This window comes from Lonchura striata, chromosome 2, assembly GCF_046129695.1.
Source record: "Lonchura striata isolate bLonStr1 chromosome 2, bLonStr1.mat, whole genome shotgun sequence".
In the NCBI taxonomy this organism is placed as follows: Eukaryota; Metazoa; Chordata; class Aves; order Passeriformes; family Estrildidae; genus Lonchura; species Lonchura striata.
The window spans coordinates 116987613-116999217 of record NC_134604.1 but is presented as its reverse complement, the minus strand read 5'-3'; the positions used below and the strand labels follow the sequence as shown (position 1 = coordinate 116999217).

The 11605-nt window shown below is 66.0% G+C and overlaps 2 protein-coding genes and 1 long non-coding RNA gene across 3 annotated transcripts; 2 read left to right on the top strand and 1 right to left on the bottom strand.

The window, feature by feature from the left end:
- Nucleotides 1-2396: 2396 nt before the first annotated feature.
- Nucleotides 2397-3774, bottom strand: LOC110474961 (uncharacterized). The gene is made up of 2 exons (XR_004148499.2): nt 3728-3774; nt 2397-2928 (listed from the first exon to the last, which is right to left on the bottom strand). It is a non-coding gene; the product is annotated as an uncharacterized LOC110474961 (long non-coding RNA).
- A 60-nt stretch (nt 3775-3834) lies between these two features.
- On the top strand, nt 3835-9419 carry TPP1 (tripeptidyl peptidase 1). Its single transcript, XM_021538772.2, has 13 exons — nt 3835-3869; nt 4275-4370; nt 4451-4590; nt 4665-4815; nt 5029-5150; nt 5510-5694; nt 5904-6102; nt 7301-7489; nt 7576-7648; nt 7896-8016; nt 8124-8282; nt 8352-8489; nt 9068-9419. The coding sequence occupies exons 1-13, from the start codon at nt 3859-3861 to the stop codon at nt 9206-9208; spliced, it is 1725 nt and encodes a 574-aa protein (XP_021394447.2). The 5' UTR covers nt 3835-3858; the 3' UTR covers nt 9209-9419.
- Nucleotides 9420-9601: 182 nt separating this feature from the next.
- TAF10 (TATA-box binding protein associated factor 10) lies at nt 9602-11315 on the top strand. Its single transcript, XM_021538773.2, has 5 exons — nt 9602-9782; nt 10105-10256; nt 10413-10477; nt 10580-10694; nt 11149-11315. The coding sequence occupies exons 1-5, from the start codon at nt 9602-9604 to the stop codon at nt 11236-11238; spliced, it is 603 nt and encodes a 200-aa protein (XP_021394448.1). The 3' UTR covers nt 11239-11315.
- Nucleotides 11316-11605: the final 290 nt, after the last annotated feature.

Below are 11605 nucleotides of genomic sequence, written 5' to 3'. Positions count from 1 at the left end.
GCAGTGACAGGGGACAGGCATCTGCAACAGTGACAGGGGCACCAAGGGGGTCCCACAAAGGCCCGTGCCCGCTCATGCCCACCCTCCATGCCTGGGGACCCACAGGGGCCTGAGGCGCCCTGGGAGGGGCAGATGGTTCTGCCTTGGCACAGGGGCAGCCCACAGAGGTTCTTGGGGTGGGCACTCTCATCCCCTCTCTGTCCTGCTCACAAGCACTGTGGGGACACACTGTTCTCCCCAGGCCCCATAGGGACACTCTGGGGGTGTCTGGTGTCCCCCAGTCCCATGCTGGGGTGCCTGATGCCCCCTGGCCTTGTGCTGCCCAGGCTGCCCACACAGCCCAGCTCCACTGCACATCTGGGATGAGGACAGACATGGGTCACTCTGCACGCCACAGGAAGGGCCAGACACATACACCCTGCTTTGGGCTGGGGTCACTGAGCCCCCTGTTATTTATTTTTACACATTGTACTACAATTCCTGTTTTTACTCGTTTGTACCTTTTTTATTGTGTCTTGTGGAGCTGCATGTACCAGCGCTGCCCACGGCCGTGCAGGGGCCACTCGGTGCAGCCTGAACCCAAGTGCCAATGTCTCAAAAAATGCCTTAATAAACCACACGTTTGTACAGACACAGCCCCATCCCTGCTGCTGTGGGCTCGTGCCAGGCTGGCACCATGTTCCCAAGGCACTGACCAGAGCGGGGATGCTGGACCTGCATCACGAAGGGCTCACATGAGCCTGGCCAGGCCCTGGCACCCACATCCATGGCTGCGTCCTGCCAAGTCCTGTTCCCGAGAGGCCAGTGAAGTTGTGGCACCCCATGGTCCTGGGGCTGTCCAACAGTGAGGCTGAGTGTGTTTCCATACAGGCATACGTGCAAACACAGCTGTGGAAGGCATGTCTCCACACGTGCACACAGCTGGTCCCGCATGCCACAGGCATCGCTATCCCATCCCCTACCCTCGCTCTGGTGAGGGCTGTGGGCAGGGCTGTGCAGGCACCCAGAGCTGTAGCAGCCACAGCTGGACACGTCTGCCCAGCAGGTACCTCACATTCCCAGGATCCCCACTGAGGACACCTGGACACACAAGTTCCCCAAGGCACAGCCTTATCACAGCCAGCATGCACAGACCTGCTCTGGGGATCCCAGTGCTCCAGCAATCCCGCCAGTCTGCCCAGTAACTTTGGCTCTGCTTCTCCCTGTTGGGTGATACAGACATGCACGGGGCTCTTTGCTGATCTCCAGACGCTGTGACCTGATGCCACACTCCTCACCAAACAGTGCCCCCTGGCCCCAGGAAACAGTTACCAAGCTGGAGAACCAGTAGCGGCCGTGCAGATGTCAGGTGTTGGATGTGGCCAGACCCGTAGTGACCATCAACCAGCTACATATGATCACCCACTTCCATCCTGCTTTACCTTTGTTTGTTGTTCCCAAAACCAACCTGTTTACTCCCTGTCCTCAGCTCTCAGGTTCCAACACCCCACAGCAAGTCCTGCACAGCCCCAGCCTATTCTGCACAGCCCCCAAGGCACGCCCAGCCCTGCTGGCAGCACTCTGGGGCCAGGGAGCAGCTCCTGTCCCCCGGCTCTGACAGGGCTCCTCACTTCACTGGGGTAAGCATAAGCCAGCACAGCCGGGGCAGAGGGGGAAAGGACGACCACCCCGACCCTGATGGTGTCCCTGGGGTTCCCTCTGCTCCTTCCTCCCCCAGCCCGACTCCTTCTAGCTCCCTGCTGGGGTGCAGTGGGCATGCTGGTTGCCCTCAGTGCCACTGTCCTCCTCTGGTGTTCCTGGCCTCGGGAAAAGCCAGCTGCACACAGTGGGGACTCACTTCACCGCACCTGTGGGAACAGCACACGAGGGTCCCGGAGAGCGAGGCTCCAGCCAGGGGACACAGAGGCTCCCTGACCTCCCAGGCGCTGGACCAACAGCAGATGCTCCTTAACACGATTAGCTCTGCCTGGCCGCCTTAATCCTGGCTGTCCAGACAGATCCAGGCATCATCCCCTGCAAATCTCATCCCACTTAGAGAATCCATCCCCAAACTGGACCTGGGCCGTGCAGCCCCGACAGCACCCCAGCCCCCGGTTGCGGCCAGGGCAGCTGGTTCCCCCGTGTCTGCAGCCAGGAGGAGGCCGGGGCTGCCAGGCCAGGGCAGCCGTGGGGCTGGAGCAGGGGAGCAGGAACAGACAGACACCTCTGGTGTTGCTCCAGCGCGGGGGATTGGCAACCTCGGCCGGGCAGGTGGTTTTCCTATTGCCTGTCTCTTCCTGGCCTGGGCCCCGCTCTGCAGAAGCAGGAAAGCAGCTGGGAACTGCTGGAGCCATGGGATGTGCCGTGGGACTGGGCTTGTCACTGAAACTGCAGGAAAACAAAAAAACTCTCCAACATTTATACTGTGAGAGAATCAAGGCATTGCTTTATTCTGGCCAGGATGTGCAACAGAAATTGTTTCATCCACATATGTCCTGGGTTGTGCAGAGAAAAATCATTCCATGACACATGAATTTTACTACATTTTCTACATATTTTATACAGCCAAAGCACATAGAAATTCATTGGTTCATTGTCCATTTGTCCCAAGTGTCAACGTTCTGTGTTTGGTTTCCTATTCGAGGAGTGACGTCTGCAGTTGATGTTCGTTCACGGTTGTTAACCTTTGTGTATCTCCTGCGCTGCCCCCAGCAGCCCCTCCTGCATGGGACCGCTCACCCCCCGCCCGGCCAGGGACCCCAGCAGGGTCCCCCGCCTGTCAAGGGCCTCTCCTCCCAGTCCGCGGCCATCGGTCCTGCACGGACTCTCGTCCTGCCTCCAGCCCTGCAGGGAGCCCTGCCCCCCGGAGCCCGGCACGGGCCCTCGGCCGAACGCCGTGTCCGAGCCGGGAACGTGTCCGCACCGCGCCGGGAGACGGCCGGGAACGGGCTGGGGGCGGCCAGGGCCGTGTCTGAGCCGCCTTGGGGCGGCCGGCAGGCAGCGAGTCCCCGCTGGCACCGAGTCCGGAGCCCGGTACCGTGCCTAGAGCCCGGTGCCGCAGCCCGGAGCCTGGTACCGTGCCCGGAGCCCAGATCCCGCCCCGTGCCCGTACCCCGGTACCGTGCCCGGAGCCCAGATCCCGTCCCGTGCCCGTACCCCGGTACCGTGCCCGGTGCCCAGATCCCGCCCCGTGCCCGTACCCCGGTACCGTGCCCGGAGCCCAGATCCCGCCCCGTGCCCGTACCCCGGTACCGTGCCCGTACCCCGGTACCGTGCCCGGAGCCCAGATCCCGCCCCGTGCCCGTATCCCGGTACCGTGCCCGTACCCCGGTACCGTGCCCGTACCCCGGTACCGTGCCCGGAGCCCAGATCCCGCCCCGTGCCCGTACCCCGGTACCGTGCCCGGAGCCCAGATCCCGCCCCGTGCCCGTACCCCGGTACCGTGCCCGTACCCCGGTACCGTGCCCGGAGCCCAGATCCCGTCCCGTGCCCGTACCCCGGTACCGTGCCCGTACCCCGGTACCGTGCCCGGAGCCCAGATCCCGCCCCGTGCCCGTACCCCGGTACCGTGCCCGGAGCCCAGATCCCGCCCCGTGCCCGTATCCCGGTACCGTGCCCGTACCCCGGTACCGTGCCCGTACCCCGGTACCGTGCCCGGAGCCGAGATCCCGCCCCATGCCCGTACCCCGGTACCGTGCCCGGAGCCCAGATCCCGCCCCGTGCCCGTACCCCGGTACCGTGCCCGTACCCCGGTACCGTGCCCGGAGCGCCCCCGGCGCCGAGCCCGGTACTCCACCCGTCACGTGAGCGCTGTCACGTGAGCGCTGTTTTGGTGTCTCCGCGTGGCGGGAGTCACGCGGCCACACGTGACCGGGCGGCATGGCGCGGGGGTAACGGCACGGAGCGGGGCGCCGGGACACCGGGACACCCCGGGACACCGGGACACCCCGCCGGGGGGCGGTAACGGGGCCGGGGCGGCCTCGGCGGCCATGGGGTCCGACGGGGCTCCCGGGTGATGGAGGCTCAGGGGGTCCGACGGGGCTCCCGGTGGCGGTGGGGACGGGGACCGGGGGGTCAGGCGGGGTTCCTCGGTGGTGAGGGCTCGCGGGCCAGGCGGGCTCCCCAGTGGCAGGTAGCGGGGTCAGACAGGCTCCCCGGTGCTGGGTCTCGGCGAGTTCCGGGGGGCTCCCCAGACCCGGGGCGAGGGGTAGTCAGACGGGCTTCGGGCTCGGTCCGCGGTCAGTGCTGTTGCCCGCGGCTGTGCCATTGCCTGTGCTCCCCTGAGCCCATTGCAGGTGTTGGGGGATCCCCGCCGTGCTGGCGCTGTGTGCGGCCGCCTGGAGCTGCGCCCCGGGGCTCGCGCTGCAGCTGGAGCGGGACCAGCCGTTCCGGTAGGTGCGGGGCGGGGGCCGGGCCAGGCCGGGCCAGACTGCGGTGCCGGTGCTGGCCCCGCTCACCGCCCACCCTGCAGCGTGCCCCCCGGCTGGGCCCACGCCGGCCGCGTGGATCCCGGGCAGCCGGTGCTGCTGACCTTCGCCCTGCGTCAGCGCGGCGCTGCCCGTCTCGCCCGCCTGGTCCAGGCTGTCTCGGACCCCCGGTCCCCACAATACGGTAACGGCCACGTCCCTGAGGCCCGAGACCCTCGGGGCCTGTGAGGGGATCTGTAACCCCTGTGTGCCTCCCAGGGCAGTACCTGTCCCTGGAGCAGGTGAGGGACTTGGTCCAGCCTTCCCCAGCCACGCTGATGACAGTTCTGAAGTGGCTGCAAGGCCATGGTGTAGAGGACTGCCGGAGTGTCACCACCCTTGACTTTCTTGAGTGTTACCTGCCTGCAAGGTGAGCTCTGAGCGCCAGAACTGGCTCTGCTGGCCCTGTGGTGGCTATCCCTGTGTCTCACTGCTGTCCCATCCTGTGGTGGCTGTTCCTATGTCCTAGTCCAGTCCCACTCCGTAGTGGCTGTCCCTCTCTCCCAGCCCTGTCCTGTCCTTCGGTGGCTGTCCCTGTGTCCCAGGGCTGTCCCGTCCCACAGCGGCTGTCCCTGTGTTGCAGTGCGGCCGAGCACCTGCTCCCTGGGGCCGAGTTCCACCGGTACGTGCAGGGCCAGCGCAGCCTGCTGCGGTCCCCGCTGCCCTACTCTGTCCCCGCAGAGCTCGCTGAGCACCTGGACTTCGGTACGTCCCACCTGGGGGAGCTGAGGCTGCGGAACGCAGGTGCTGCTGCTCCTGGGGGACAAACCTCCCTCCTGCAGATCCCCGTTCCGTGGGATCCAGTGACCGTCCCATTAACAGCGTGGGGGGTGCCAGGCTGAGGCTATGGCTGAGCCACAGGAAGGCTGAGGAAGGCTCAGCTGTGGGAAGGCTGAAGAGGCTCTTCCCCTGGGCCAGGGCTGCAGGGCTGGGCTCTCCAAGCCCTGCTGTTGGCCTGCCCGTGTAGAAGTGGGGGCAGTGATGGGGAGTCCAAGGGCTCTGTCCTGCCCTCCCAGGGCTCTGTGCCCTGACAGCCTCTCCCATCCCACTGGGCTCTGCTGCAGTGGGTGGGTTGCACCGGTTCCCCACGGAGCACAAGGCAATTAGCAGAGCCAGGGCCAGGAAGGACGCAAAGCTGGCACGAGCATCGTTCCACCTGGGCGTGACACCGGCTGTCCTGCGCCAGAGATACAACATGACAGGGGGGGATGTGGGGCTGCTGCCCAACAACAGCCAGGCCTGTGCACAGGTAAGCACTGCCTTGTCAGAGGCATGTGTACCGGGGCAGTCCAAGGGTTTGGTGCTGGTCTGGGGGTCTTGGGACAGCTGGGTGTCCCTCAGTGGCTGCTGGGAGCACCTGGTGTAGCACAGACCCGTGCTGGGCAATTTCCTACGTCAGGATCAAAGCGTTACCTTGTTTTTTTGAGAGGAGACAACCTGTCCCTCTGTATCCCACAGTTTCTCGAGCAGTACTTCCACCAAGCTGACCTGGCTGAGTTCATGCAGCTCTTTGGCAGCGGCTTTGCCCACCGCACGCAAGTGGACCGGGTGGTGGGGCACCAGGGCCGTGGCAAAGCCGGGCTGGAGGCCAGCCTGGATGTAGAATACATCATGAGCACGGGCGCCAATGTCTCCACTTGGGTCTTCAGCAACGCAGGTACTGGGGAAGAGCCACGAGGGGCAGGGGGAAGGAGAGCACCCAGAGAGAGGAGGGGAGGGCCTGGAGCAGGGAAGGGAACATTTGGAGGTTTGAGGGAGGGGGCTGGAACAAGGGAGGGGAGTGCTGGGAGGAGTGAGGGGAGAGCTTGCAGGGCTGTGCAGACAACTGGCTGTAGTACTGCCCAGGTGCATCCCCAGCTGCTGTGGGAGCGGACCCTGTGTGCTCCCCAAGTCAGAGCTGGCACCGCATTCCCAGCTCCTAGGGACATCACTCCTGCTGTGTGTGGTGACTTTGAACTCTGTATACCTTCAATCTTCAGAGTATCCTGAAGCAGGGTTTCTGTTGCTAGCACCATACAGAGCAGCTGCCCCACTCAGCTCCATGAAGGAGGGCACAGCCCTCCTCCCGTGGGGTTTTCCAGCTCTGCTGCAGCTGAGCTCCCACCCACGAGCCTTCCAGAGGAACAGATGAGGGAGAGTGAGGGAATTGGGAAAATAAATTGCCAAACAGCCTACACAAACACAAACAGGGCACAGTGCTAGGGGCAGTGTCCTTGTCCCAGACTGGGAACTGGCTGAGCAGGTGGGTGCCACAGGGACAGCAGCCCTGTCCCTGATGGTGACGGTGACAGCAGATGAGTGCTGCCCTTCCCTCCGTCCTCACACAGTTACTGGTATGGGAAGGATGCAGATGAGTGACATGGGTGACCGAGAGTGAGTAGGTGTGCCTGGGACGCTGCTCCCCTCCCAGTGGAGAGGGCTGGGAACAGGGAGGGACCTGGGCAGGTGCAGGTGGAATGTGTGGAGGTGGCACATGCGCTTCTCTTCTGGGACCTGTTGCCAGAGGAGGAGCTGAGGCCCTGCTGGGCCCACAGGTGCCCATGTGGCTGCAGCCCTGGGGCAGAGTCTCAGAGAGGAGGTGTGAGTGTAGCCCCCTGTCCTGGGCTGATGACAGTCTTGCCAACCCCATGGGCTGAGCTGAAGCTCAGTGCTGTCAATGTGAGGAGCCCCAGGATGAGCTCACGGAGCTCCAGGCCGGATGTGCTGTGACTCCATGGCCCACAGGAAGGAGCACTTGGAGCTGCACTGCGAAGGAGGGTGCTGGTGCTGATGAGGCAGGGCTCCTCGCACTGTCTCCCACTGTCGCTGATGTCGGAGGAGCTATCCCACGTGTCCCTTCCCCGATGTCCTTGCAGGGCGCCACGAGAGCCAGGAGCCCTTCTTGGCCTGGCTGCTGCTGCTCAGCAACATGTCAGCGCTGCCCTGGGTGCACTCGGTGAGCTACGGGGACGACGAGGACAGCCTGTCCTACGCCTACATGGAGCGTGTCAACACCGAGTTCATGAAGGCGGCGGCCCGCGGCCTCACCATCCTGTTTGCCTCAGGTGCAGCTGAGCTCGAGCACCGAGTGGGGCTGGGGAGGGGGTGCCTGGGGCGCCGTGCTCACCTGTCACCTGTTCCTGTGTTGCAGGTGACGACGGTGCTGGCTGTCGGCGAGAGCATGGCGGGAACCACACGTTCCGGCCCAGCTTCCCGGCCTCCAGGTGGGTGCGAGGGGTCAGCACAGCCCTGCGGAGGCACAGCCGGCCCCGGCCCCAGAGGGGTCTGAGCTCCTGAAAGGTCACCTGAGGGTCCTCACCAGCAGTCGTACAGAGCCCAGAGCTGCAGCCTGTGCAGCTGCGGGATTGGTTTGGTCTGTGGGGTGAAGGTGTGGTAGCAGAGGGGGCTGTTGGTGGCTGCTAAGGCCCAAGCAGCCTTGTGCCCACCGGCAGTGTCCCCCTGCTTCCCCAGCCCCTACGTCACCACCGTGGGTGGCACGTCCTTCAAGAACCCCTTCCTGGTGACGGAGGAGGTGACGGATTACATCAGCGGGGGTGGCTTCAGCAACGTCTTCCCCATGCCCGAGTACCAGGTGAGGGACACCAGTGCCGCCAGGCTGGGGGCTGCAGACGGGGCTGCAGGGTTAGGCTCGGGGGGGACAGTGGCCCTGGGGATGCCCACAGGCCGTGCTATCCCCAGGCCGCTGCTGTTGGGCATTTCCTGCACTCAGCCTCGAAGCTGCCGCCCAGCTCCTACTACAACAGCAGTGGCCGTGCATACCCCGACCTGGCTGCGCTCTCTGACAACTACTGGGTGGTGACAAACCGCATCCCGCTGCCCTGGGTGTCGGGAACCTCGGTAAGGAGCTCACCCCCTGCTGCCCTCCAGCACGGCGGGGCCCTGGGCTGAGCGGTTGTGCCCACGCAGGCGTCCACACCGGTGGTGGCAGGCATGGTGGCACTGATCAATGACCGGCGCCTGCAGCGGGGGCTGGCACCCCTTGGCTTCCTCAACCCTGTGCTCTACCAGCTGCAGAAGCAAGGGCTTGGTGATGCATTCTACGATGTGAGCAGAGCAGGGAATGGGCTGGAGGGGCTGTCCTGGGGGCTGAGGGGACTTCGGGTGTTCTGATGTGTTTGGCTGAGGCCTGGGGTGGGCCCATCCATGGGGCTGGGAGGGCCGTGTGTGCTCCAAGGGCTGTCCTGGGGGCTGGGGGTTGTCCTGGGGTTCCTGCTCCCAAAGCTGTGCCTGGGGCAGGGCCAGCAGTGTCCTGCTGGGGGGCAGGAGAGAATCCCTATGGCGTTCCCATGGGAGGGGGTCCTGGGGTTGGCCTCGACGTTTCCATGGGCGTGATATCCTTGGGGGTCCCTATGGGCTTCTGTGAGCTCTGTGGGGGTCCCCATGTCAGATGTCTGGGGGCCCCTGTCCCCAGGATTCCTGTCTCAGGGATGGCAGGGACAGCTGTCCCTGGGTCCTGGGGACTGCGGGCAGGGTCCCTGTGCCCATGCTACCCCTGTCCTGGGTGGTCCCTGGGCCCTGGGATCCCTGTCCCAGGCCTGTGTGGGGCTCGGGTGCTCCAGAGGTCGCTGTCCCGAGACTTGGGGGGCGTTGCCGCGGTCCAGTACTGAAGCTGGTCCCCGCAGGTGATCCAGGGCTGCCACCTGTCCTGCCTGGATGGCACCGTGCAGGGCCAGGGCTTCTGTGCCACCCCCGCCTGGGACCCGGTCACGGGCTGGGGCACCCCCAACTTCCCGCGCCTGCTGCGGGCGCTGGGGCCGCGCTGACCGGGGCCCCGTGGCATGACCGCGGTGCCGGGCAACGGGGCACGGACAGCGGGACCGCACGGACAGCGGGACCGCACGGACAGCGGTGCACGGGCCGCGGGACCGGACAGCGGGACCGGACAGCGGGACCGGACCGCGAACGCCGCGGAGCTGGGGGCGGAGCTGGGGGCGGAGCTGGGGCGGCGGGGGCGGAGCAATAAACAAGCGAAGCCCCGCCCACCGCCTCTGTTTGGACCCGTGCGGGGCGATGAGCGTCGGAGGGCTGAACCAATGGGGGGCAAGGCGGGGGCCCAACGGGGCCAATGGGACGGCGAGGGGGGCGGGGCGAAGGAGCCGCGGGGCCAATGCAGCGGCTCGGCATGCGCAGGCGCGGAGCGGGCTGGCGCCGGGACCATGAGCGGCAGCGGCGATCCCGACCCCGCGGCCGCGGCTCCGGCTGCCCCGCCGGGCCCCGCCGACGGCAGCAAGCCCAGCCCGGCCGCCGCGGGAAGCGCCGGGCCCGGGGCGGCGCCGGCTGCGGGGGGCGGTGCGGCGCGCGCCGCCGAGGGCTGTGCGGCCGGCGGGAGGGGGCCCGGTGAGTCGCGATGGGGGCGGCGGGAGATGCGCCCCGCTCACGGGAGCCCCGCGGGACGCGCTGAGTTACTCGGGCCGTGGGAGCGGCCCCCGGGGTGTTCCGGGGTGCCCCGGGTCCCGCTGGGCGTGTGTCTTGCGGTGCCGGTGCTGTGCGCGGGTCTAGCTCTGCCCGTGCTGTCCCGCGGTGCCGGTGCCGTGCGTCGTTCTAGCGCTGACCGTGCTGTCCCGTGGTGCCGGTGCCGTGCGCGGTTCTAGCTCTGACCGTGCTGTCCCGCGGTGCTGGTGCCGTGCGCCGTTGTAGCGCTGACCGTGCTGTCCCGTAGTGCCGGTGTCCGCGGCCGTGGCCGCTCCCCCGGACGGGGCCATGTCTAACGGTGTGTACGTGCCGCCCGCGGCCAACGGCGACGTGAAGCCGGTGGTGTCCACCACACCGCTCGTGGACTTCCTCATGCAGCTGGAGGACTACACTCCCACGGTACCGACACACAGGGCGGCTCCCGTGGGACGGGACGGGATGGGACACGGGGCAGGTCCCGCGGTACTGGGGTACAGCGCGGCTCCTGTGCCACGGGACATAGGATGTAGAAACGCTCCGCGGGGCTGTGCAGCTGTTCCAACTCTTCCCTCCCAGATCCCGGACGCCGTCACAGGGTATTACCTGAACCGGGCAGGGTTTGAGGCCTCGGACCCCCGCATGTGAGTGGCCGCAAGCTGGGGGGGAGAGGCAGGAGCCACGCAGGGTCCGGCAGAAGGGCCCGCGGACCCTGTTGCCTCACCAACACGGTCCCTGTCCCGCAGAATCCGCCTGATCTCGCTGGCGGCTCAGAAGTTCATCTCGGACATTGCCAATGACGCGCTGCAGCACTGCAAGATGAAGGGCACAGCCTCGGGCAGCTCCCGCAGCAAGAGCAAGGTGAGGGGCTGGGGGGAGTGGGGAGCCCTCCCTTGGGATGGGGCTGAGCCGCAGCCACCGAGTGCAGGAATGTGGGGTGTAGAAATCCCAACATCTGCGGGCTTATGCTGGGTCCCTGCGGGCGGGGAGGGGCTGGCGGGGACACGATGGGGGCATGGAGCTTGTGGACACCCTTTGGTGCCCCTCCACCCCAGCAGTGGTTGCAGCTCTGGGCTTGGGGAGGAGCTGGAGTGAGGGGTGCTGGGGACCCTCCTAGTGCCATATCTGGGGATCAGGGGCTCCGCAAGGCCAGTAGGATTTGGTGCTAGTTGTCCAGGGATATCTGCAGGGAGGTGGGCATACCCCAGTGCTGCCCAGCAGCTCCTCTGGCTGTGGGACACGCCTGTCCCTGCACTGTGGGGGGTCCCACGGCCCCGGCTGTCCCTGCTGTGACCGCCTGCCCCATGTCCCTCAGGACAAGAAGTATACGCTGACCATGGAGGACCTGACACCGGCGCTGGCTGAGTATGGCATCAACGTCAAAAAGCCGCATTACTTCACATAGAGCACGGGGGAGCTTGGGCAGCTTGTAGGGGTAGTGTCAGTGCCATTAAACACCTCACAGGGTTTTGTGGGAAGGCAGCCTTGCTCCTGTGCCTGCGTCCTCAAGTGCTGGCCCTGGTCCTCCACGTGCTCACCCCCCTCTGCTGGTCAGAGGGGGCTCGGTGCTCCCAGCAGTACTGGAGCAGAGTGGGGTTAGGGCACAGGGACTGCCCAGCACTCTTCCTTCTCCTCCTTCCCTAAACTGCCCCTTGTCTCCCACAGGGAACACCATGGGGGCTGCACAGGCAGCACGACAAATGGAGCCAGGGATGGGACCCTGAGCCCACCCCTCCTGCACCAGGCCCCTCCCGAGGGGGCCCTGTGCCTAT